Source organism: Dreissena polymorpha, chromosome 5, assembly GCF_020536995.1.
Source record: "Dreissena polymorpha isolate Duluth1 chromosome 5, UMN_Dpol_1.0, whole genome shotgun sequence".
In the NCBI taxonomy this organism is placed as follows: Eukaryota; Metazoa; Mollusca; class Bivalvia; order Myida; family Dreissenidae; genus Dreissena; species Dreissena polymorpha.
In genome coordinates, this window is record NC_068359.1 from 77064289 (window position 1) to 77092167 (window position 27879).

At 37.0% G+C, this 27879-nt stretch overlaps 1 protein-coding gene and 1 long non-coding RNA gene across 3 annotated transcripts in view; one reads left to right on the plus strand and one right to left on the minus strand.

Annotated features, from left to right (window-relative positions):
• The window catches only part of LOC127882036 (cyclin N-terminal domain-containing protein 1-like), a 57483-nt gene that overhangs the window by 4559 nt on the left and 25045 nt on the right, over positions 1–27879 (plus strand). Inside the window, exons 2-6 of one of the 2 annotated variants that reach the window (XM_052430426.1) lie at positions 141–290; positions 3564–3667; positions 16199–16367; positions 16902–17064; positions 23724–23868. In XM_052430426.1, the coding sequence (XP_052286386.1) occupies positions 147–290; positions 3564–3667; positions 16199–16367; positions 16902–17064; positions 23724–23868 (725 nt within the window). In that variant the 5' untranslated portion in view covers positions 141–146. The remainder of the gene's footprint in view (positions 1–140; positions 291–3563; positions 3668–16198; positions 16368–16901; positions 17065–23723; positions 23869–27879) is intronic. The other variant, XM_052430427.1, reaches the window with a different exon arrangement.
• Positions 19289–20161, minus strand: LOC127882045 (uncharacterized). Its single transcript, XR_008050389.1, has 2 exons — positions 19835–20161; positions 19289–19673 (listed from the first exon to the last, which is right to left on the minus strand). It is a non-coding gene; the product is annotated as an uncharacterized LOC127882045 (long non-coding RNA).

A 27879-nucleotide genomic window follows, 5' to 3' on the forward strand; every position in this document is an offset into this window, starting at 1 on the left:
TTATTACCTTACTACTTCATTGGCGAACGACGGGCGTATCATGCGCTCATGGCGCAGCTTTTATTTATAAGGTTAAACCCTTTTGCAGGTGCATAATAACTCCTTTGCAATTATGTTACAAGGATGAAACCTACTTTCAGGTTGTCATGGAGTTTAGGGTTACCGGGAGTGTGACTGAGCCAGCATTCAACCACAACAAACATGGTGTCACGCAGGAAATGTTGCAGGACTGGCTAACACTACTCATGAATAAAAACGCAGAAGATGTCACCGCTGCTCAACCAGATATGGTTAGTTTTGCAAACTTTCTATGCTGAATTATTATGCAGATGAAATATGTAGCCGGAAGTTTTGTTTATCCTTTATATTACTAAAGAAAACAGTAAGCCTAAACCAGGGCCCTCAATCTATCAAATCTGCCGCCGAATTTCGGCGGCAGTCCCCCACCTGAAAAGTATACTTTTTTCCTCTTTTGGGGGGAAAAATTCCCCCTAAAAAAAAAAAAAGATTTTTTTTTTTTTTTTTTTTTTAATAGAAAGATGTGTCTCATGATTATAATATCTCAATTCTATTTCAATTTAATCTTTTTAAACATACTAAATTATGAAAAATGCAATGAATATATTGCAAACATGTACAAATGAAATAATGAGAGAGTAAGTAAAAAATTCCCCCAAAAAGGGAAACGCCGCGAAAAATTCCCACTCCTAAGGGCTGCGGACCCCTTCCCCCAAAGTAGTGTGAGGGCCCTGCCTAAACGTGATAAGTTTGTATATATTACGAAATAACACAAAACTGTTGTGTTTATATATATAAATTTCATTTTAAGAATAAAGAATACTGTTCAGGGAATAATCTACATGCGCATCCCGCTTCTATGACGCACAAATATCGAAATAGACAGTTTTAAAATATGTGCGTCCACTTGGACACATTGCTGAAACGAATCCGTTAACGCATACGCGAATCACGATAAGTACGAACCATCTTGGGTATGAGTCAAAAGTGTAGCGATGAACGCTGAGTTTAACCGAATGAGGCTTGAAGACTGCAACAAGTCTTTTGATTGGCTCTAGTCGAGCCGCTGCTGTATGGCAAGCGGTTCGACGCATAATCCCAAGAAACTAGGTTTCTCATGAGAACCTAGGTTTTCAAATGAGAACCTAGATTCTCATGAGAACCTAGGTTTTAAAATGAAAACCTAGGTTCTTGTGAAATACTAGGATACCAAACGAGAACTTAAGTTCTCAGAATGAGAACCTAGGTTCTCATGAGAAGTTCTATGTGTCTATGAGAACCTAGGTTCTCATGAAAAACCTAGTTTCTCATGAGAACCTAGGTTCTCAAACGTAAATTAAGGTTTTCAAATGAGAACCTAGGTTCTCATGAAAACCTAGGTTATCATGAGAACCTAGGTTCTCATGAGAAACCTGGTTTGTTGGGATTTCATAAACCTTGTTTCTCATGAGAACCTAGGTTCTCATGAGAACCTTGGTTCTCATGAGAAATCTAGTTTCTTGGGATTATGCGTCGAACCGCTTGCCATAATTTACCTCTACTTGTCTCCCATCTTGGTACACGCTGGCGGCATATGTGTAAAATGATAAGAAATATGCGTGAAACCGTGAATGTTACTCCCCAAGAACATTTTTTGAACAATGTTCAGACAATGCTCAGTAATATTCTACGAAACTTGAATAGCGGAATGGGCAAAGACGACAAATTCGCAGCCAGGGCATCTTTAATTGTAAAAATTATTTTGAGACTAAAAATTGAAACAATTCAGATCAATCGTTACATAATACTTTGTTACAGCATTAAATGAGTTTCAGATATTCAGTTCCCTTGTTTGTGCCTCAAACGACTGTACGGTACAGTTTTCTATTTTAAGTATGTCTGTGATATAGTAAGCAATCATTATGGTATAAATAAAAGTTTTATCTCTATTGATAATGTGTAATAATGTTTTATTCAATCATAAGATATCGACAAAACTGCAAGAAAAACTTATGCACTAAAGACTTTGCAAACATATTTCAATAACTTGAGATATTTGCAAAAATAAAGTTCTTAACGGCTTGTTTTCATTCTGTCCAGCCCGTGTGTATGAGAACCTAGGTTCTCTGAGAACCTAGGTTTTCAGAGAACCTAGGTTTTCATGAGAACCTAGGTTCCATGAGAACCTAGGTTCTCATATTGAGAATATAGGTTCTCTGAAAACCTAGGTTCTCAGAGAACCTAGGTTCTCAGAGAACCTATGGTTCCCAAATGAAAACCACAGATATGGCAAGCAGTTTGACGCATAATCCCAAGAAACTAGGTTTTTCATGAGAACCTAGGTTCTCATTGTGAGAACCTTGGTTCTCATTCTGAGAACCTAGGTTCTCATGAGAACCTAGGTTTTCAAATGAAAACCTGTGTTTTCATGAGAACCTAGATTTTCAAATGAGAACCAAGGTTCTCATGAAAACCTAAGTTCTCATTTGAAAACTTGGGTTCTTGAAGCCATGTGCAATCTTCAAGCGAGAACCTAGGTTCTCATTCTGAGAACCTAGGTTCTCATGAGAAACCTAGTTTCTTGGGATTATGCGTCGAACCGCTTGCCATACTGCTGTATAATACAAACCAATTAAAATCGACCTTTTAAATAGAGTGTTTTATGATATTTTCTAGAGTCCCCGGATGAAAACCTGCTTTAACTTTTTGTAACTTAGTCATAAATAATACAGAAAAAATGCCTCCGAAATAAGGTGTTAAAACAAACAACTCTAAACTTTAATAACGGTAGGTCAACGGCTCGCAATTCGGACGTTAACAATAATATTTTCAAGCTCGCAATTCGGATGTTAACAATAATATTATCATCGATTTGAATCAAGTTGAAATGTTGTAACAGGTTACATTCATGTAACAGATAATGTAATAGCCTATGTGAAGGCAAACAAGATTTAACAAGTTTAATGCAAAATATAGTTATTGAGCTAGTGTGATTTAGAATAATTTTCTTCACTACGTGGTATCTTTCAAAATTTGGGACCCATTCTTTTTCAAGGTGGACTCGTTAATTTTGGCCTGGGACTCATTGGTCTAAAATCTGCGAGTTCAGGGACCCATAGATAGTAAATTCTAGATTATTTCCTGCTGTTATTTTAATGTTTGTTTTTAGTTTGGTTTAAAGCTGTTCTTATTGTGGGACATGGTCTTCTTTATTTCAAAATCTATTTTAACTATATATTTTTTAAATTAAATTTGTAAAAAAAAATGGTCATAATGGATACTTAAATTCATTATTTGATCATGTGCTGTGTTTAACTTATTCTTAAATCTTTGTTCTGATTTACCTGAAATTTGAATGAAATACATAAATACACATTTTCAAAAGTGGATTGAAACAAGATTTGGCATACATTAATTTTTTGTTAAAAAAATGTCTATGCAATTATCAAATTGATGACCAGTAACGTCCAGTAGCAAAATTTTGATTAGGAAGCAGACAATACAAAATAAATAACCATTAGCAAAATTTTGATTTAACAAAAGACAATAAACATATCATGTTTCAGGGTGCTTCGATAAAGAAAGAAAGTGTGCAGTTCTTGTTCCAGACTTGTGACAAACTGAAAATGTCTCCAGAGGTGAAATACCTCAGTCTTGAGCTTTTTGACAGGTAAAGCCTTCATGTCTACAAAAATATCATATTTAAGTCACTGTTTTTAGCATGAGTGTGTAATCCAAATTGTTATGATGTTGTCATAGACTGTAAACTCAACTAGTGGTTCTTCATTTGTGTGTCTCTGTGTAAATTAAATCACAATTTAAACTCATCGAAAGCTACATGTACTTTGTAAACGGTGAACCGAGATACATAAAGGTAATTTGTATGTTTTGGGGTTTTAAGTGCATTTTTTCTCAATTAAGGGATATTTTTGTACATAAAATATGTTAATTCCTCTAATATCTGACAAAATATCATGCAATATTACCCATTCATGATATTACCCTGAAAACAAAAACAATTTTTTTGTATATATTGCTTGTGCATATATGTAATATGATATAATACAATTGTAATTTTGGCTGTTCTATTATTTCTAGAAATAATTCTAATACAATATTTTGGTAAAGAGATATTATTAAGGGTAGGCTTATAAGTGTCATTGATTTAAACTGCTATGTTTTTGAGGCAGGCTACAGGTGCAGTGTCTAATTCTACCACTTTTCTTTATCCACCTCCCAATCCATAATAGCATCTATACAGATGACGCTTATTTTTAAGTGTTTTTTTCACCATTTTGGGAATGGGGACTGGTCCTTTTGGATTGGGAAAAATCGCGGCGTTTTGACCAAAAAATTAGTGTTGTTTTTATGCTAACTAATGCTTCAAAAATGAGAATAAGTGTTTTAAATATTAAATTTAATAAAGTGTTACTTGTTGAGTTGGATCAGAGATTAACTAAATTTTGAACAAAAAACAAAATATATATTTTTTTAAACTTTAAGGTCCCAATTGGGAAAAACATAAACTTTTTTCCATTGAGAATGAGGCCGGAAAACAGATTTTGAACAAAAAAAACACTGATAACAGCATCTATACATATGGCAATTTTTTTTTGTCCATCAATGGAGACATTCCTTAATAACACTCACCAATGTTAGTTTTGATACATTGATTTATTCAATACTAACTTAAATATGCATGTATTGCCTGTAAACTCTGTAGGTGTGAAGTGGGACGCCTTCAACCTTCGCAAACCTTTTCATTAGGAAAATAAAATGTATTGTCATTGAACAAAAAATAAATGAATAAAATAAATAAATATTAATTTATTTGTTTTCTTAATTACTTTGAAAGGTAATACATGTATTAATCTATGTAGCATTCTGTGCATACACAATACGGAGGCCCGCATTTTTACCTTAATAAAATTGAATTATATTGTTACGGGTGGAAAAAAATGTATAATGTGTTTTATGTTCTAATTTAAATGTGGAAAAAATGAACATGAAGCAGCTAGGTGCACTTTTATAATAATGAAATAAAATATACAGCGTTAAAAAATATGCATTACTTTGGGGACCCATCAGTGCTCAGCTGTTTAAGTGACCTGTCTCAGCAATATTCAGAAGCATTAAAATACATTGAATCAACATAGGTAGACCAAACTTGCTCAAAAAAATTTTCAGGCGTATAGATTATTATTGCATTAAAAGATGTCACACTATCAGCTTGGTAACGTTAGACGAGAGGTTGTGTGGCGGCCTAGTTAGTTCAGTTGGGAGAGCACTAACTCTGAAAACAAGGTTCAAGTCCCAGACTTGTTGCACAATTTTCTCGTCCTGTGATTCGCCATCAAGCATGGGGCCATTACCTTACCTGGATATGCTTTAAGAGGCATATGGTTATTTGAATAACATTTGTATTGCTGCATATTTAAGTGGGGTCGAATGGCACAGTATGAACTTGTTCATGTTTGAAGATTGTTTGTGTGGTAGCTTGGTTAGCTTAGTCTGGTGAGCTATCGCCCTGAAACCAAAGTGTTCGAGCGTTGAGTCCTGGAATGGTCACACAATTTTCTCTCCCTTTGAAATTAACTATAGTCAGGGGCGTTGGAAGCAAATTGACTTTGGGGCGGCAGAGGGGATGGGTATAGGAGGGGGTTACAGGGGTCCGGGCCTCCCCTGGATTTTTTTTTCAAATTTTAGCATCAGCTGGCGCATTCTGGTGCGTTTTTATGCCTGATAACTGACCTTATACACCTCTATTGCTGGCATATTCTAAATGCCACAATTTTGTGACAGATAGTGGATGAAGAAGTGATCCCTATATGTCGCAGTTTGTACTTTGTAGCAGGCGACACAACAATAGGGATCATTTTATGTCAATACTGATTAAACTGCTTAAAGTCAAATTAAGAATATTAACATATCGCATGAAACATACAACTATAATATCACAAGACAATCAAATGTGAACGCTATCGCAATTAATTATGGTAATTTGCTTATATAGTCTTTTTAGCTCACCTGATTGCTCAGGTGAGCTTTTGTGACCGGTCTTTGTCCATCGTATGTCCGTCCGTCAGTCCGTTAATATTTGCTTGTAAACACTCTATAGGCCACATTTCTTGTCCCATTTTCATGAAACTTGGTCAGAAGCTTTGTCCCAATAAAATCTCGGCCGAGTTCGAAACTGGGTTGTGCCAGGTCAAAAACTAGGTCACTAGGTCAAAAAAAGAAAAACCTTGTAAACACTGTAGAAGTCACATTTCATGCCCAATCTTCATGTAACTTTGTTAAAATGTTTGTCTTAATTATATCTTGGTTGAGTTCAAAAGTGGTTCCGATCCGTTGGAAAACATGGCCGCCAGTGGGCGGGGCAGTTTTCCTTATTTGGCTATAGAGAAACCTTGTAAACACTCTAGAAGTCACAATTTTTGCCAAATCATCATGAAAGTTGGTCAAAACATTGTTTCAATCGATGTCTCGGACGAGTTTGAAAATGGTCAAGATCGGTGAAAAAACATGGCCGGGGCATTTTTCTCTATGTATATAGTGAAAACATGTGCACAGTAGAAGTCACATTTTTGGCCCAATTTTCATGAAATTTGCTCAGAACATTTGTTTCCTTGATACGAGAGTTGAGTTCAAAAATGGTTCCGGTCAGTTGAATAACATGGCTGCTGGGAGGGGGGCAGTTTTCTCAATATGCCCCCCCCCCAACCCCTTTCGAAGAAGAGGGGGTATATTGTTTTGCTCATGTCGGTCCCTCCGTCCACCAGATGGTTTCCGGATGATAACTCAAGAGCGCTTATGCCAAGGATCATGAAACTTCATAGATACATTGATCATGACTCGCAGATAACCCCTATTGATTTTCAGGTCACTAGGTCAAAGGTCAAGGTCACGATGACCCGAAATAGTAAAATGGTTTCCGGATGATAACTCAAGAACGCTTAGGCCTAGGATCATGAAACTTCATAGGTACATTGATCATGACTCGCAGATGACCCCTTTTGATTTTCAGGTCACTAGGTCAAAAGTCAAGGTCACGGTGACTTGAAAAAGTAAAATGGTTTCCAGATGATAACTCAAGAACGCTTATGCCTAGGATCATGAAACTTCATAGGAACATTGATCATGACTCCAAGATGACCCCTATTGATTTTCAGGTCACTAGGTCAAAGGTCAAGGTCACGGTGACCTGAAATAGTAAAATGGTTTCTGGATGATAACTCAAGATTGCTTATGCCTAGGATCATGAAACTTCATAGGTACAATGATCATGACTTGCAGATGACCTCTATTGATTTTCAGGTCACTAGGTCAAAGGTCAAGCTCACGGTGACCTGAAATAGTAAAATGGTTTCTGGATGATAACTCAAGAACGATTATGCCTAGTTTCATGAAACTTCATAGGTATATTGATCATGACTCGCAGATGACCCCTATTGATTATCAGGTCACTAGGTCAAAAGTCAAGGTGACAGTGCCAAAAAACGTATTCACACAATGGCTGTCAAGTTCACGGTGACTCAACTTAGAAAAATGGTTTCTGGATGATAAATCAAGAATGCTTACGCCTAGGATCATGAAACTTCATAGGTACATTGATCATGACTCGAAGTTGAAATAATGATGAAACTTGACCAGGATGTTTGTCTGGACAATATCTAGGTCAAGTTTGACATTTGGTAAAGATTGAATGAACGGACTCCTCTCAGGTGAGCGAACTAGGGCCATCTTGGTCCTCTTGTTTAATTTTCACATTGACCGTCAATCATACAGGTACCACAAGGTCATTTTTACATTGAATACTGAACACTAGCCGGCAACCATATAGCCTAGGTACCACAAGGTCATCACACTTAAAATTTTCCAAATGTAGACATCTGTGTTTCCTTATACTGGACAATTTCATTTTCGACTTGGCGTAAATGGATTATCTTTATAAAAGAGACCGATCAATTAACAACATAATTGACATGTACATTGACTGCGGGCAGGTGATAACAATCAACAATACACGTGTCATAACCGCGAAAGCTTGATAACCTTGCTTCGTGGCAAAGATATTTTCAAATATACTGGTATTGAAATAATAAAAAAATGAAGACAGGTCTTTGCCGAAATTTCATTTTTTGCCGAAAATATTGGGGCAGCGTCTGCCGCCCCTGCTGCCCCTGCCGCCCCTGCAGCCCCAGCTCCTATGCCTCTGATAGTTTGTAGCTCCTCTACTCTGCAGGAAATCATTTACACTGCGGGGAATTACGTGGTTTTATTTTGATATGGAACACGGAAAATGGAGGGGGCATTGTCCGGTAAGAGTATTATTTTTTCTTCTTGTACCTAAATGTTTGATTTAAAATTGCTAAGATGTAGCCTATCATATGCGGAATCGAATTCCACGTGTAATGGTACCTTACATTTCATTTATTACTGAGTAATTTTCTCGCTTACCCTTTGAATTCGTACACATGCATATGCATGACAGTGACAGTTTTCACGGATTTAAATGAATTCTTCACAAATATAGTTAATATCGACATTCTTCAAATCCTTTTCTTATCAAATATAAACCAGGTTTTCTATACATTACAAACAAATTGTCTAAGAGTCTGAAAACTTGGCAGTTTCTGCATAATAAATCACAACACAAAAATAATATGTTTCACGGAATACAAATTAATTATATGTTTTACCTTAATTGTATGATATGTACAGGCGAGAAAAAAAACGTCAGATATTTTCAGAATAATGCAACATTTAAATATAATTCCAGTTTTACTATAACCATATTTTTTGTGATAAATATGACAAGGCATGTAATTTTTTGTACAAATGACATACATGTATCTGGTGAAAGCTGGTTTTGTATCATTTTTAAGAGTTTAGATAAATACATGTTTCACAAATACTAATTATTATCCCCACGCTTTTTGAAAAAAAGGTGGGGATATTGTGGTTATCTCCGCCGTCCGTCCGTCCGTCTGTCCGTCCGTCTGTCCGTCCGTCCTGGCCACTATCTCCTCCTACACTAAAAGCACTAGAACCTTGAAACTTACACACATGGTAGCTATGAGCATATGTGCGACCCTGCACTATTTGGAATTTTGATCTGACCCCTGGGTCAAAAGTTATAGCGGTTGGGGTGGGGCCGCGTCAGAAATTATCACTCATTTTTTTAGGTTATTTTACATTTACTTCTTTATTTCTACACCGATTCACTTCAAATTGATACTGGACCTCTCTTATGACAATACGGTCAATCTCAACCATGCATGGCCCCATTCCCAACCCTGGGGCGCCCCGCCCACATAGGCCACACCCACCAAAAATTTCCATTTACTATAATTTTTTCATTTCTACACGGATTCACTTCAAATTGATACTGAACTTTTGTTATGACATTAGGGTCAATCTCAACTATGCATGGCCCCAATCCCAACACTGGGGCGCCCGCCCACATAGGCCACACCCACCAAAAAATTCCATTTACTATAATTTTTTCATTTCTACACGGATTCACTTCAAATTGATACTGAACTTCTCTTATGACATTATGGTCAATCTCAACTATGCATGGCCCCATAACCAACCCTGGGGCCCCGCCCACATAGACCACACCCACCCAAAATTGCCTTTACTATAATTTCTTTATTTCTACACCGATTCACTTCAAATTGATATTGAACTTCTCTTATGACAATACAGTCAATCTCAACTATGCATGGCCCCATTACCAACCCTGGGGCGCCCCGCCCACATAGACCACACCCACCCAAAATTGCCTTTTACTATAATTTCTTCATTTCTACACCGATTCACTTCAAATTGATACTGAACCTCTCTTATGACAATACAGTCAATCTCAGCTATGCATGGCCCCATTACCAACCCTGGGGCACACCTAGGTCAAACATTCGGCGTGGGGATACGCGTCGGCCTCTGCCGCGCCATTTCTAGTTTTAATACTTTGAGGTGCTAGTAAAAATTATTGTTTATTAATGAACATTGTGAAAGCATTAAAAAGTCCACATGATTTTTGTGTTTTCAAATATCAACTGTAATATCATTTGGATGAAAAAGAGCTTGTTGTCCTACAGTATTCTTACTGTACTTAAAATACAAAAATCTTAACGTTTACAGGATCCTCATTTATGCAATTTATAAGTACACCATTAACAATTAAAAGAAAACGCGTGAGAAAAAAAAACCTAAAAAGAAGTAAGAATTAAATGTCGTACCATATAAGAAGGATGTGATAAAATCTTATTATTTTATTTGACCGAAAAAATCCGGTTAACAATCTTTAGAATTTCCGCTCGTTTATTTAATAGCAAAAAATTAACTTACTTTCATAGCATGTACATGTATATAACTTAACTAAAATTTCGCTTTATAGCAATTTTAGTGAAAACAAATATGTTTTTAATTCGTTTAAGTGAAACTGTACATTTTATTTTTGTCCGCTGCAATTAATTACTTAAAGGACAATTTTACGTTTTGTTTTCTTCAGAAACCACGTGTTCGACTGTGTACATAAAAAGATCAAAAGGGAAGAAAGAAGATGGGCTCAGTGTTTTCCTCACGGACGTCTTTATAGTTCGGGCATCTTGGTGTACGTTGGGGAAAAAGCGCGAAGAAATGAGTAAAAAATCCTGCCATCTGATAAGATGGGCATAAATTAACGAAAATAAAGGACAGTATGGCAGAAAAATAATTTTGAACTGACAATTTTCAGAAACGGCACTTAAGTTTACAAATTAAAACTATTCAAAATCAGTGTTACATTTTATTCACATTTTGTTTGTCATCCCTACGTCTTATATTTAAGCGTTGTTCAAGTTATTATCACATTAAGGTGTGCATTGTTCTGAATGAAACATTCCCTTCGATATTTGATATCAAAGAAGTGTGTTGGGAATATTCATCCAAATGTTGAACAGATTTTCAATTAAATGCTGGTATGTAATTATATATTTTGTTGCATACAAACCAATTTTGTAATTATATTATTTTGTAACATTGTCGTGTACTCAATATGCAAGATTAAATTATATACGTTCAAACGGATGTGGGCTTAGTAAAGCTGTTAAAATGTTAACTGCCGCCGTAATTTGGATGTCTTATAAATTGCTGTTTCTTAATGATTGTACAATAACAAAATGCTAACTTGATTTATTTGTTTCAAACAATAATAGGAAACATGGATTTGAGTTTATGTGCTCACTAATCAGCAATATTATAGATAATTAAATTAAATCACAGTGTTAATCATGAGAACATGTTGAAATATCACAACAAAATCACCATAATCACCTTTAAAAAATAAAATAAAATAATAGACAGAAGGTAATTAAAGCCTATCACTCTCCCGGGGGATAACCATGGCGACATGGCTGTGTACAAATTGCACCTAGACGATCAATTGAAATAAATCACTTATTAATCACTTAAATCAATCATTGGTTTAAAATTTGGTGCACAATCAAAAACTTGAAAATCAAAGTAAAAAACATACAACACAAATAGCGTTTACTTGTTTAAGCTTTTTCTTAAGCTGATGGCGTATTATTTCTTGCAACTTCATTAGTATTTCCCTTTTTATCATGTTGCAAAATTTCTAATGCCTATACAAATTCGGCTTGTGAGTGTATGTCGTTCCTCATTTGCATGCATGATTCTTGGTCCCAAGATGCATAGCCATGTGATCATCATATTGGTCTCGTCTATTCAGTTGATGTCCGAATGTGCCACATTTAAACGTCGCTTCTTGATGGTGTGTCATGTGCGCTCTTTGGTCTGCCATTATTGCGAAAGACCTCCCACGTGTCTGGCAGGCAAAATCTTTAGTTTCCTTATGTGCTGCGCATCTACAAGAGAAAATACCAGTTTGCGTATGAAAACATACAAGGAAAAACAAGAGATTTACACGTTGGACTTGGGTGCCTCACATTCTTGTACACTTCAACACCGTTATTTCGAACACCGATAATCCGAAGTCACCGTTATTTCGAAGTATTTTTCGGGTCCCGATTTTGATTCTTGTTTGTTTAATGTAAATTTCATTGCTAATCCGAACTTCGTTAAACTGAAGAAATCGTTATTTCGAAGTGAATCTGTCGGTCCCAACACTATAATTCGCACCTAATTATCAATCATTAATTCGAAGTCAAAACTGCAAAATACTGAGCGTAATTTCACACCTTTGTCGTGGCGCGTCAAAAGCCGATAATTACACCTTTGTCGTCTGTGCGAACGCCGGTGTTCAGAGAGACATCGCGTATTATTTTTAAAAAAAGGTTAATTCATTTCCGAAAATGTTTTCATATGTATGTATGTCTGATAATTTGTGTTATTCGTTTTATTTTATATGTTCTGTAATTAGAGAAAAATAAAACAAAAAAAGAATCGTTTTATCCCCCCGTTTGTTACGAGTAGAAATCTATTGCTATCTGACTAGTTTACGTTTTTAAGTAAGCATGTAACCGAACCATGCGAATGCCACAACGTTTTATTTTTAAGGATTCAAAGAAGTCTTCTTTCAAATGTTTATTTCGAATTATCGTTAATCCGAAGTTTTTTTAACGGTCCCGACGACTTCGAAATAACGGTGTTGAAGTGTAGTTCGATACAAAACATTGCTGTAAAAACCATTAAACAACAGTTCATATTTTACAGAGTGACTTGATGTTTCATGACGCAAAAGATAGTAGATTTAACTTGATTCAATGCGAATGTTTTTAAACTTTTGCCATTCTAGAAGATACGCAATTTGTCACATCCGCCACTAAAAAACGGTGCAACGAAATTTGAGTATTGTTTCGAAACTTATGTCCTTATGGATCAGAAATGACAAAACACAATCGAATAAACCTTGTGTTTTTTTTTTCGAAAATGCTTTGTACTTATTGAGTAAACATTCCGTGCGTTGTCAATGTGTATGTACATTTCTCATCAGCAAAGCAATTGCAAGAATGGTAAATATTTTACCGATTTCGAAACAATTTTGGTTGCAATGTGTCGGAATAATGGGCTATAAACAGTTCTAAAATACAATGGTCCAGAATATCGTACATATTCCAAATGATGTTTTTCGAATTTCTCGTGCAATAATATGATATGACCTATGTTATTTTATGAAATGAATGACACAATGCCATTATTCTGTGAAAACTATCATTGTATATAATTCACTTGGAAATAAATTCAAAGAGTGTATGAGAAAAGTAGGTAGTTAATTTATAAAAGTAAGATATCATTACACGCGGATTTCGATTCAGCAAAGTAAGATATCATTACACGCGGATTTCGATTCAGCATATGATAGGCTACATCATTTCAAGCTTACATCTCGAATTTACCGAGACAATGCCGCCGCCATTTTCCGTGTTCCATATCAAAATAAAACCACGTGATTCCCCACAGTGATTTAGATTCTTCCACATTTTATTTTAATATGAATTGTCAGTATAAATTAAAAACTATTTTTATCAATACTCCTCCCTTTTTATACACACTTGCATTTTTGCAATGTCAATTAAAACAAGAAATATCTTTAAAAAAGATATACGGCTTTGATTGTGGTTGCAGTTAATGAAAGGTAAAGGCTTCAAAGAATGAGATCAAAGATAGCGAATGTCTTTTTCTGTGCAGTTCTTAGCTGCAGCAAACGCAGTACGGGATGATACGCGGAGTTTTCGCGGCTTATTTTACATTATTACATATTGCTGGTCATAAACGTAAGGATACAAAACAGAAAACCAAAAGAAGAATGGAAGTGAAATTAAAACATATGAGTCAACCGGCCACACTCGAAGTATCCATATATATTTTAAATATTTATACGCGCGTTCTTCGAACAAACCTGTTTTAGTGGTTTGTCTGGCGTTGCTATTTGATTTGATTTGTAACAGTATCGAGAATCATTGCGCTCATGCTTAATTCATTAGTCAATATGATGGCATAATTCTTGTTAAATTAATTAAAAATAATATTTATCATGGTATTGTTGTAAAACACATTAAGAATCTATTATTGACATACCATATGATATCGCTGGATATCTTCATTTAACATCTGTCTGGTCTAAAAAAAATTCCAGTTCACCTATTTCACGCTATAGCGTCTTTATTATGTAACGATTATTTTCCTGGCCGCGAACTCCGATCAGCACATAGGGTAGAGACGCAGCGATGACCTGTATGTAAACTCTGACATTCACACACAGTGGCCGCAAATTGACCCGATATACCTCGCGAGTTGAAATGCAATGCATTAAAGTGAGTCTTCGCTTCAACTGCTCTCTATACTTTAACATGTTAACATGTTTACAGGAATATGGAAGTTAGTAATAAATATGAGAAAATAGCCTTTAAGTGCAAACGTTCTCGCGCTGAAAATCTTCTGAAAATAAAAGGTGGACGCACAAACTGTATTGATGTCGAGATTGAGTGTAAAACTGTTCTATCTATTAAGCCTTTTCATTAGATATAAAATTGTTTCATGCTGAACACGCAGTAAAACAGTGTTACAAAGACGCTGACATGTTTGCAATGTACTGGTCGTATTCTCAAATCAGCCAATGCAGTAAATGAAGTGTATTCATCTGTACTTGGCCGCGGGAAGTTTTATTTGAATTCTATTGGACGCTAACAAAGGTCAGGCTAAGGTGAAAAGCTGGCTTAATACAGCTTACGCTGAAAAAAACAAAAACAAAATGACATCAGGTTCCAGTTTGATAGATCAGTCAAAGTGATTTCAAAGTTGTTGTCAAATACAGTGAAGCTATTACGCTATTGAATGCACATACAGTGACTACATTAGAAACTTGTTTGCATTTATTTGTGAACTTAAATGTTTTAATTGTACTATTGTTGTGCATTTACCATGCTGCATAATGCATTAATTATTTGTTGATCAAAAGTTAAATCCAGGGTTTAAGCACATGCATTTTACTGAACAATTTCTTGGAATGTCCAATACTTCTTTCACAACATAAGGCTCCCACAATGGTTTGTTGTGGTAGAAGCCACACTTATATTCCTTCTTTATATATTAAGAACCAAATTACAAGGCTTAGTAATTTTTATGTCCCCCACCACTATAGTGGGGGACATATTGTTTTTGCCCTGTCTGTTGGTTGGTTGGTTTGTTGGTTGGTTGGTTGGTTTGTTTGCCCCAACTTTAACATTTTGCCATAACTTTTGCAATATTGAAGATAGCAACTTCATAATTGGCATGCATGTGTATCTCATGGAGCTGAACATTTTGAGTGGTGAAAGGTTAAGGTCATCCTTCAAGGTCAAAGGTCAAATATATAGCTTTAAAGCGGCGCAGAAGGGGACATAGTGTTTCTGACAAACACATATCTTGTTTTTATCAATTCTTGACAGTGATTATAGTCAACTTAAAGTAGCCAAAGCATATCACATTCTAAGATTTTTCAGTGTGTATTTTTAAAAACCCTAAAAATTTAACCTGAAATAATCAAATCATAAAAAACAAATTGCATTAATTGCTAGTTGTACATTTGAAGGGCATTAGTTCTCAGTCTGTATAATTCAATTAAAACTTTGAATGGTACATTTACGTTTTCTCATTACACAAGACCAAGGAAAGGTTCCAAGCCTACATAAAACAAAGAAGTTAACCTTTGAAGCTGTGCTTAATTAAAATTACCAGTGCAGGGCTAGCTGGCTTTTCCAATATTTAATAGTGGGGTAAATTGCTGCAGTGTTACCATCTCCTCAAAATTTTATCAGCTCTCAGACAAAACCGGAATATTTGCCCTTATAAAATATTCAGGTGAAGTACAAATTTTCTTGCCTGTAAATTAGAGTTTGGGTCATTAATAGTAACTTGATAACCAGACCTTATAGTCAGTAATTATATTGGGATATTAGTGGACACATGTGACTGAAACACAGAAAAAAACATTCAAGAAATGAGCAAATCCCTCTAGGGAATCGAGAAAACGTGTGCATTTATTGTGGTTCCACTGTGCAGAATGCACAGGCTTATTAGTTTCTTTCAAATGAAAAAATCAATAAAAGGCGAAAGTGTCTTCCCTGAATAGCCTGTGCATAGTGCATAGGCTTATATGGGACCACTCTTTATACATATGTATTTAGCCCCTTTATTCCAGAGCATGGCACATATGTTTTATTAATCCCCTTTACTCTTTTTACGAGCGTAGGTTCATGCTCCAGCATGTAAATGATCTGCATCAGCACGTGTTGAAGTCTGGCAACCTGAAGACACGTGACAAGGACTGGCTCGACATCAAGAAACGTGTGAGCAACCAAGTGGTCCTCCGCATCATCACGTGCATACAGATTGCCAGCAAGCTTACATCACATTATCGGGTAGGGCGAGAGAAGTTGGGTCAGAGACCAGTTAAAGGCAGAAATTAACTTTGGGTTGGGCTGAGTTGTTACAGGGACCGGTAGGGGAGGCGGAATTTTACTTCTGGTGTCAAATCAACAAATTAACAGATCTTGGCAGATTTTAATAAAGTATCTAAAATTGCTTTTTGGGGGTATAATAACAGATAAATTAGAAAAATCAGGTGGTTTGGTGGAAGCTCGTAAGAAAAAGTTAAGTGCAATTTTCAAAACTTCTTTTTTGAGTCCATATATCTATGCGTTTTGAATTTATATGTTGTTTAATATTTAAGTCCATAGATCTATGGGTGATAATTTATATGTTGTTAGATATTTATAACTTTTAAACCATTTAATATTTTGTATATTATACCATGTTCAAATAAATAAGGTGAACATTCTTACTTAGGGAATGCCATATATAGGAAATGAAGGTGATAATATGCATAGGTCTTGATTTCTTTTTTTGAGATTTCACTTAGGGAGCTTTGTGAGTATGGCTGAAATGTGCTTCAGGTCCTAAGCCCACACAGGGCACGAAGGTTCTTGCAGGACGCGGGCCACCGCTACAACACCGAGTCCATAATGCAGTCCGAGCTGAGAGTCATCAAGACTCTGAACTTCAGACTTGCCAAGCACTCTCCACTGGTATACCTGGAAGCCATTCTCGAGTCTTTAGGTAGAAATACTGGGCACTGTAATTGGGTACTCTTGGAAAATGATGCTAAATACACGTGGATAAAGCGTCATTAAGCAGTCTGCACAGGCTAATCAGGGAGACACAATTTCCTCCTTAACTGGATTTTTGATAATAAGAGACTTCCTTTAAACAGAAGTACCATAACAGTGGAAAGTGTTGTCCCTGATTAGCCTGTGCAAGCTGTGAATACACTTCAGGCACATGCAATTAGCCTCTGAAATCTCATATATGTATTTTGACACTATTGTAGTCCCTAAGAAAATCTAATTTTATTTAACACCTTTCTTCATAAATTGAAGTTTTAAAAGCTTCATTTCCATTCCTAAGATATTTATTAGCAAACAGCATTAAACCTGAACAGACAGCAAGTTACTCGCAGGCTGGTCGTATGCTGGCTGCATATGGTCATTTTCACTTTTTGCTTCTTTAAGCAAGATATTGTTATGTTGCAGTTGAAATTCATATTATAAATCACAAATTAATATAGACAGCTCAGTAATGTTATGGAGATAATCATTATTCTAAATTTCCCAACCAATACCAATATTTAATTTTGTTACGTTTAAATATTCAACATACTTATTTTTATTTAAAATAGTGATCATGGAAACATAGAACTAGTTTAACAAAAACATTTTTTTTTTAAATTAACCATATATTTTTAGCTCGACTATTATAATATGAAATATATATAGTGGAGCTATCCTACTCACCCCGGCGTTTGTGTTGGCGTTGGCGTTTGCGTTAGCGTGCAAATGTTAAAGTTTGCGTACTACCCCAAATATTTTCAATGTCCCTTGACATATTGCTTTCATATTTTGCATACTTGTTTACCATCATGACCCCAACCTATAAACATGAGCAGACAACTGTATCAAGCATTTTGACAAAATTATTGCCCCTTTTATACTTAGAATATGCATATTATTGATAAATCTATGTTAAAGTTTGCGTACTACCCCAAATATTTCCGTTGTCCTTTGACATATTGCCTTTATATTTGGCATACTTGTTTACCAACATGACCCCAACCTATAAACAAGAACAGACAACTGTATATGTGTATTTTGACAGAATTATGGCCCCTTTTATACTTAGATAAATGAACATTTTGCTTTAATTGCCATAACTTCTTTATTTATGATCAGATTTTATTAATACTTTAACAAAACAACACTTACCCAATACCACAATGGATTCCACCCAAACAAAACTCCAGGCCCCAACCCAGAATCTCTGCCCCCCCCCCCCACCTCCCCCCAAACAAAAAATTGTTTTCCTTTTTTTTATTTTTGAAAGATCATCTAATAAATGACCACACCCCACATTATACCCCCTCTCATCCCCCCAATTTTTTTTCCCTTTTTTTTTATTTTTGAAAGATCATCTAATAAATTACCACACCCCACATTATACCCCCCTCTCAACCCCCCTACCCCCCCCCCCCCCCCCCAAAAAAAAAAATTTTTTTTTTTGTTCCTTATTTTATTTTTGAAAGATCGTCTAATAAATTGTTGAATATGAACAATTTCCCCATGATGGCTTACGTAATACTGTCAAACACTCGAATAGTCGAGCGCGCTATCCTCTGACAGCTCTTGTTTAAAAGCTCTTTGCTATTCTGATATTATTCTTCGAAAAAAATCGAAGAAAATGCTAATTTTAGACATTCTGCAGACAACATTTTAGCAGACGACAAATTTTCCAGCATGCAAAGGGTTAAGCAGAAAATCATGATTTTAATCTCAAGATTTTAGCATTATTATACCCCCACAAACAGTGAGATGGACACTTTTAGTCTGTCTGTTCATCAGTAGTCAGGACTGAGGGCTTCTTTGGCTAATTTTTATAACAGTTATTTTTTCCATATTCCCAATTGCAAAGTCTTGTATTTCTTAATCCAATTCCCAAATTCCTAAATGATGGGTTGACTTTATGATGTTTGAAAACATAGCTGTAAGAAATTAAGATTGTGAAGTTATATTATGCATTTAACTTATATCTGCAAGTCAAGTTTTTATTGTTTTATGAAGGTTTTATCAATAATTATTCAATTCAAAGTAAATTGGAGCTGAAATTCCTTATTCCCAAAATAGTGTGAAAAAGTCTTGGAATGAATTTCAAGGAAGGAAAATACTTGACTTCAAGATATAAGTTAAATGCATAATATAACTTCAGTTTTTATACGCCCGTCTATGACGGGACGTATTATGGTATACCCCGCGTCCGTCTGTCCGTCCGTCCGTCTGTTAATGTCGTACGCTACGTCAAATATCCTTTGACAGATTTTCTTCAAATTTTAACACAATCTTAATATTGATAAACCCTGATCCCCTTTCGTTTTTGACGGAATTCTGAATTGTCGTTCCAGAGTTATGGGACTTTGTTCGTCAAAATTTCGTGATTTCATTGAATGTCCTACTGTAGCTCAAATATCCTTCGATGGATTTTTTTCAAATTTCAACACAATCTTAATATTGATAAACCCTGATCCCCTTTCGTTTTTGACGGAATTCTGAATTGTCGTTCCAGAGTTATGGGACTTTGTTCGTCAAAATTTCGTGATTTCATTGAATGTCCTACTGTAGCTCAAATATCCTTCGATGGATTTTTTTCAAATTTCAACACAATCTTAATATTGATAAACCCTGATCCCCTTTCGTTTTTGACGGAATTCTGAATTGTCGTTCCAGAGTTATGGGACTTTGTTCGTCAAAATTTCGTGATTTCATTGAATGTCCTACTGTACCTCAAATATCCTTCGATGGATTTTTTTTTTTTTTTTTTTTAGTATCCCTGAAAAATTGAACAAGGTGAGCTTTTTTCTATTCCGATTGTACACTACCACTTACCCATCTACATTTCTCTTTTATTATTGGTCAAAATATCTATAACAGGTTTACTTCAACTCCATATCCTCTAAAGAAATGCATACATATACTCAAAAAAAGATATGGTATGAATGTCAAGGAGACGGCGCTCCATGCTCATGTACTTATAAAATAAACCATGTATTCAAATACAAATAAACTGAAGTAAAAAAATGATTCAAAGGGTTATTTATTACCTTACTACTTCATTGGCGAACGACGGGCGTATCATGCGCTCATGGCGCAGCTGTTTATTTTCAGTAGTTTTGTAGCAATCCTTTATTTTCTCACAGGGAGGAACCATAAACTAAAAATTTAGTAAAAAAATATGACTGGTCTCATCAGAGCTTTAAATTCAAAATGCATTTCATTCATGTTTTAACACGGAACTTACTAAACAGTATAATCTTCTTTTTTTGTCATTTCAGGCCTTCTTGCTACAAAACAGCTCTTTTGAAAGTAATGACCCAACAGATGTTTGGACAATTCATGATTGTAATTATGCCGCCGGATCAACTGATCGCGGGTATCTTGTTTTTGGCCTGTCTGTCTGTCTGTCTGTCATTCTGTCATTCTGTGGGAAACTTAAACCTTGGTTTAAAGTTTTGCATTATTTAATAACTTTTGCAATATTGAAGATAGCAACTTGATATTTGGCATGCATGGGAATCTCATGGAGCTGCACATTTTGAGTGGTGAAAGGTTGAGGTCAACCGTCAAGGTCAAAAGTCGAATATATATGGCTTCAAAGCAGCTTCAAAACTTTAACCTTGGTCATAACTTTTGCAATATTGAACATAGCAACTTTATATTTGGCATGGCATGTGTATCTCATGGAGCTGCACATTTTGAGTGGTGAAAGGTCAAGGTCATCCTTCAAGGTCAAAGTTTTGGCTTGAAAATGGCGCAATAGGGGGCATTGTGTTTCTGACAAACACATCTCTTGTGTACCTCATGACTGTTGTTTTACCATATAACTGTGTTTTTTTTTCAACAAAAGGTGATACATTTGCATGCATTTTATTTTAAAATTATGTTTTGATTCATTTTCATTCAAACAATTTAAGGGGTGGTTGGCCACCAATGAGATATGCATCTAAAATGTGTTATATTAAGCTTTAGTGTTGTCATATGGGTGCTATATGAGCAATGTCACGCAAAAATGGGTTAATCAATATGCATCTAGTGGAGATCAAGATCATGCGCCTCTGTGTAATCTGGTCTTGGGCTTCTGTGTCGACCAATGAAACCAGGGATGAGTGACTTAGTTGGGCTTCTGTGTCGACCAATGAAACCAGGGATGAGTGACCTAGTTGGGCTTCTGTGTCGACCAATGAAATCAGGGATGAGTGACTTAGTTGGGCGTCTGTGTCGACCAATGAAACCAGGGATGAGTGACTTAGTTGAGCTTCTGTGTCGACAAATGAAACCAGGGATGAGTGACTTAGTTGGGCTTCTGTGTCGACCAATGAAACCAGGGATGAGTGACTTAGTTGGGCTTCTGTGTCGACCAATGAAACCAGGGATGAGTGACTTAGTTGGGCTTCTGTGTCGACCAATGAAACCAGGGATGAGTGACTTAGTTGGGCTTCTGTGTCGACCAATGAAACCAGGGATGAGTGACTTAGTTGGGCTTCTGTGTCGACCAATGAAACCAGGGATGAGTGACTTAGTTGGGCTTCTGTGTCGACCAATGAAACCAGGGATGAGTGACTTAGTTGGGCTTCTGTGTGGACCAATGAAACCAGGGATGAGTGACTTAGTTGGGCTTCTGTGTCGACCAATGAAACCAGGGATGAGTTAGTTTGGCTTCTGTGTCGACCAATGAAACCAGAGATGAGTGACTTAGTTGGGCTTCTGTGTCGACCAATGAAACCAGGGATGAGTGACTTAGTTGGGCTTCTGTGTGGACCAATGAAACCAGGGATGAGTGACTTAGTTGGGCTTCTGTGTGGACCAATGAAACCAGGGATGAGTGACTTAGTTGGGCTTCTGTGTCGACCAATGAAACCAGGGATGAGTCAGTTGGGCTTCTGTGTCGACCAATGAAACCAGGGATGAGTGACCTAGTTGGGCTTCTGTGTCGACCAATGAAACCAGGGATGAGTGACTTAGTTGGGCTTCTGTGTCGACCAATGAAACCAGAGATGAGTGACTTAGTTGGGCTTCTGTGTCGACCAATGAAACCAGGGATGAGTGACTTAGTTGGGCTTCTGTGTCGACCAATGAAACCAGAGATGAGTGACTTAGTTGGGCTTCTGTGTCGACCAATGAAACCAGGGATGAGTGACCTAGTTGGGCTTCTGTGTCGACCAATGAAACCAGGGATGAGTGACTTAGTTGGGCTTCTGTGTCGACCAATGAAACCAGAGATGAGTGACTTAGTTGGGGCAAGGGTTGCTCCATAGAAAATAAAACTTATTTTTGCATGCAATAATTGCATATATGGTGATTACAATTCAGTAAAAAAAAGGGGGGGTATTTAAATCTTTTATTTAGTTTTGAATCCTACATATACAATCATGTATTTGCTTTAAAATGTCAGTATAGTTTTAAATTTTAAACTTTGACCTATTAGAATGTGCACTAGTCTATTTAATAACAATAAAACAGTATTACAAAATAAATACAAATTATTGTTTTCCCCAAAAATAAGGCCATTGTGTAGTCTGACATACCGAATCATCGGAATGTTGCCTCATAACTGTGTATGTTGAGAACAAGTCACATACTTGTTTTTCAGACAAGACTACTTAATTTGATCATAAACAGCTTGTTGTTTACATAAATGGAGATTTGAGACAAAAGTTAAATGAGGGAGCACACCTGCCTTATGAACATGTGTCTTGAAATTCAAGAGGGAATGGTTTTCTTTATTTTACCACAATATTTATAAATATGCATATTCATACCTATTTATGTTGTTGTCATCTTGTATGTTTGTCCTCAGACACCTTACAAACTGTGAGTTTTCTCTCATATTTGACTGAAAACTGATTAACAAGGAGTCATTAAATCCTATATTTACATCAAGATGATGTTAATCAGCAAAAACAGTTTGCTTCAGAGTAAGCACACTGAGGTTGTAAAACTCTAGTTTGGTTTCATGAATATTTTGGTAAATATGTTAATAATAGCTTGTGCATGCTTCAGCTATAAATGGAAACATTTTTCCCTTGGGGGATGATTTGAACACGTCAATCATTGACTGCAACACATTGGACAAACACAATACTCAAAGAATGACATGAATTGAATTCAGGCTAAACAAACTGAACTAGTATATTTTAAAAGATTTTGTGAAGCTTTCTGTTAACATTGATAGCAGTTGATATTGGCCCAGTTTCACTAATCTACCTTAGCTTACGCAATTTTTTGATGCATTTTCAACAAATTGTAGTAGCTTCTTGACCTGAATTGTAATCTGTTGAAAGTAATTTGCAGCATCAACAAATTCATTCAATACATTGAAAGAAGCAAGTAATTTGCAGCATCAACAAATTCATTCAATACATTGAAAGAAGCTATTAACTTTGAGTGAACTTAATAATATTTATTTTTCTATAAATTATAATAATGTTAAAATTTTCTAAGGAGTACTTAATAAGCTTAGTGAAACGGCAGCATGGTGTCAACGACTTGTGAGTTAAGGGTCCCCAGTTGGGATAATAATTTCTGAGACATCAAGAACTGTTTTTTTTTTGCAATTCATGTTTCTTATTGCAATGAATCTTTACATTTGATGATCTGTTCTTATGATTGTTACAGGTCACATGGATCCCAGTGCCAATATCCTGAAGCTACACGACCTGGGCATGAAGTTGCTAGACCTTGTATACCTCCAATATGATGATGTCTATTACAAGCTGTACCAGGTGGCTACCGGAGGATCCCCTAGCACCAGCCAACAAATGTAGGTATCTCCATCACCAGTCAACAAATGCAGGTATCTCCCAGCACCAGCCAACAAATGTAGGTATCTCCCAGAACCAGCCAACAAATGTAGGCTTTGCCCAGCACCAGCCAACAAATGTAGGTATCTCCCAGGACCAGCCAACAAATGTAGGTATCTCCCAGCACCAGCCAACAAATGTAGGTATCTCCCAGCACCAGCCAACAAATGTAGGTATCTCCCAGCACCAGCCAACAAATGTAGGCTTTGCCCAGCACCAGCCAACAAATGTAGGTATCTCCCAGCACCGGCCAACAAATGTAGGTATCTCCCAGAACCAGCCAACAAATGTAGGCTTTGCCCAGCACCAGCCAACAAATGTAGGTATCTCCCAGCACCAGCCAACAAATGCAGGTACCTCCCAGCACCAGCCAACAAATGAAGGTATCTCCCAGAACCAGCCAACAAATGTAGGTACTTTCCAACACCAGTCAACAAATGTAAGTACCTCCATCACCAGTCAACAATGTAGATATATCCCATCACCAGTCAACAAATGTAGGTATCTCCCATCACCATTCAACAAATGTAAGTATCTCCATCATCCGCCAATACATATAGGTATCTCCCAAACACCAGTCAATAAATGTAGGTATCTCTCTCAGCAGTAAACAAATGTAAGTACCTCCGTCACCAGTCAACAATGTTGATATATCCCATCACCAGTCAACAAATGTAGGTATCTCCCATCACCATTCAACAAATGTAGGTATCTCCATCACCCACCAACACATGTAGGTATCTCCAAAACACCACTCAATAAATGTAGGTATCTCAATCACCAGTCAACAAATGAAGGTACCTCCATCGCAAGTCAACAAATGTAGGTACATCCAAACACTAGTCCACAAATGTAGGTACCACCCTAAACCAGTCAACAAAAGTAGGTATCTCCAACACCAGTCAACACATCTAGGTACCTCCCAGAACCAGCAAACAAATGTAGGTACCTCCCAGCACCAGTCAACATATGTAGGTACCTCCTTCACCAGCCTACAAAATGTCAGTATCTTCATCACCAGTCATCAAATGTAGGTATATCCATAACCAGTCAACATATGTAGGCATCTCCATCACCAGTCAACAAATGTAGGTATCTCCCAGCACCGGCAAACAAATGTAGGTACTTCCTAACACCAGTCAACAAATGTAGGTACCTCCATCACCAGTCAACAAATGTAGATATCTCCCATCACCTGTCATCAAATGTAGGTATCTCCCATCACCAGCCAACAAATGTAGGTATCTCCCAACACCTGTCAACAAATGCAGATATCTCCCATCACAAGTCAACAAATTTAGGTATCTCCCAACACAAATCAACAAATGTAGGTATCTCACAGCACAAGTCAACAAATGTAGGTATCTCCCAACACCAGTCAACAAATGCAGATATCTCACATCATAAGTCAACAAATGTAGGTATCTCCCAACACAAGTCAACAGATGTAGGTATCTCACAGCACAAGTCAACAAATGTATGTATCTCCATCACCAGTCAACAAATGTATACCTCTATCACCAGTCAACAAATGTAGGTATCTCCCAGCACTAGTCAACAAATGTAGGAACCTCCATCACCAGTCAACAAATGTAGGTACCTCCATCACCATTAAACCAATGTAGGTACCTCCATCACCAGTCAACAAATGTAGGTATCTCAAAGCACAAGTAAACAAATGTAGGTATCTCACAACACCAGCCAACAAATGTAGGTATCTCCCAACACCAGCCAACACATGTAGGTATCTCACAGCACTAGTAAACACATGTAGGTATCTCACAGCACTACTCAACACATGAAGGTATCTCACAGCACTACTCAACAAATGTAGGTATCTCCCAGCACTAGTCAACACATGTAGGTATCTCACATCACAAGTCAACAAATGTAGGTATCTCACAGCACTAGTCAACAAATGTAGGTATCTCACAGCGCTAGTCAACAAATGTAGATATCTCACAGCACAAGTCAACAAACGTAGGTATCTCACAGCACTTCTCAACAAATGTAGGTATCTCCCAGCACTAGTCAACAAATGTAGGTATCTCACAGCACAAGTCAACAAATGTAGGTATCTCCCAGCACTAGTCAACACATGTAGGTATCTCACAGCACTAGTCAACAAATGTAGGTATCTCCCAGCACAAGTCAACAAATGTAGGTATTGCCCAGCACTAGTCAACAAATGTAGGTATCTCACAGCACTAGTCAACAAATGTAGGTATCTCCCAGCACTAGTCAACAAATGTAGGTATCTCCCAGCACTAGTCAACAAATGTAGGTATCTCCCAGCACTAGTCAACAAATGTAAGTATTTCCCAGAACTAGTCAACAAATGTAGGTATCTCACAGCACTAGTCAACAAATGTAGGTATCTCCCAGCACTAGTCAACAAATGTAGGTATCTCCCAGCACAAGTCAACAAATGTAGGTATTTCACAGCACTAGTCAACAAATGTAGGTATCTCCCAGCACTAGTCAACACATGTAGGTATCTCACAGCACTAGTCAACAAATGTAGGTATCTCCCAGCACTAGTCAACAAATGTAGGTAAGGCCCAGCACTAGTCAACAAATGTAGGTATCTCACAGCACCAGTCAACAAATGTAGGTATCTCACAGCACAAGTCAACACATGTAGGTATCTCACAGCACAAGTCAACAAATGTAGGTATTGCCCAGCAATTGTCAACAAATGTAGGTATCTCCCAGCACTAGTCAACAAATGTAGGTATCTCCCAGCACTAGTCAACAAATGTAGGTATTGCCCAGCACTAGTCAACAAATGTAGGTATTGCCCAGCACTAGTCAACAAATGTAGGTATCTCCCAGCACTAGTCAACACATGAAGGTATTTCACAGCACAAGTCAACAAACGTAGGTATCTCACAGCACAAGTCAACAAATGTAGGTATTGCCCAGCACTAGTCAACAAATGTAGGTATCTCCCAGCACTAGTCAACAAATGTAGGTATTGCCCAGCACTAGTCAACAAATGTAGGTATCTCACAGCACAAGTCAACAAATATTGGTATCTCACAGCACTAGTCAACAAATGGGTGTATCTCACAGCACTAGTCAACAAATGTAGGTATGGCCCAGCACTAGTCAACAAATGTGTGTATCTCACAGCACCAGTCAACACATGTAGGTATCTCACAGCACTACTCAACAAATGTAGGTATCTCCCAGCACTAGTCAACAAATGTAGGTATCTCCCGGCACTAGTCAACAAATGTAGGTATTGCCCAGCACTAGTCAACAAATGTGTGTATCTCACAGCACTAGTCAACATATGTAGGTATCTCACAGCACTAGTCAACAAATGTAGGTATCTCACAGCACTAATCAACACATGTATGTATCTCACAGCACTACTCAACAAATGTAGGTATCTCCCAGCACTAGTCAACAAATGTAGGTATCTCCCAGCACTAGTCAACAAATGTAGGTATGGCCCAGCACTAGTCAACACATGTAGGTATCTCACAGCACCAGTCAACACATGTAGGTATCTCCCAGCACTAGTAAACAAATGTAGGTATCTCACAGCACAAGTCAACAAATGTAGGTATCTCACAGCACAAGTCAACAAATGTAGGTATCTCCCAACACAAGTCAACAAATGTAGGTATCTCCCAGCACTAGTCAACAAATGTAGGTATGGCCCAGCACTAGTCAACACATGTAGGTATCTCACAGCACTACTCAACACATGTAGGTATCTCCCAGCACTAGTCAACAAATGTAGGTATCTCACAGCACAAGTCAACAAATGTAGGTATCTCACAGCACTAGTCAACACATGTAGGTATCTCACAGCACCAGTCAACAAATGTAGGTATCTCACAGCACAAGTCAACACATGTAGGTATCTCACAGCACAAGTCAACAAATGTAGGTATTGCCCAGCAATTGTCAACAAATGTTGGTATCTCCCAGCACTAGTCAACAAATGTAGGTATCTC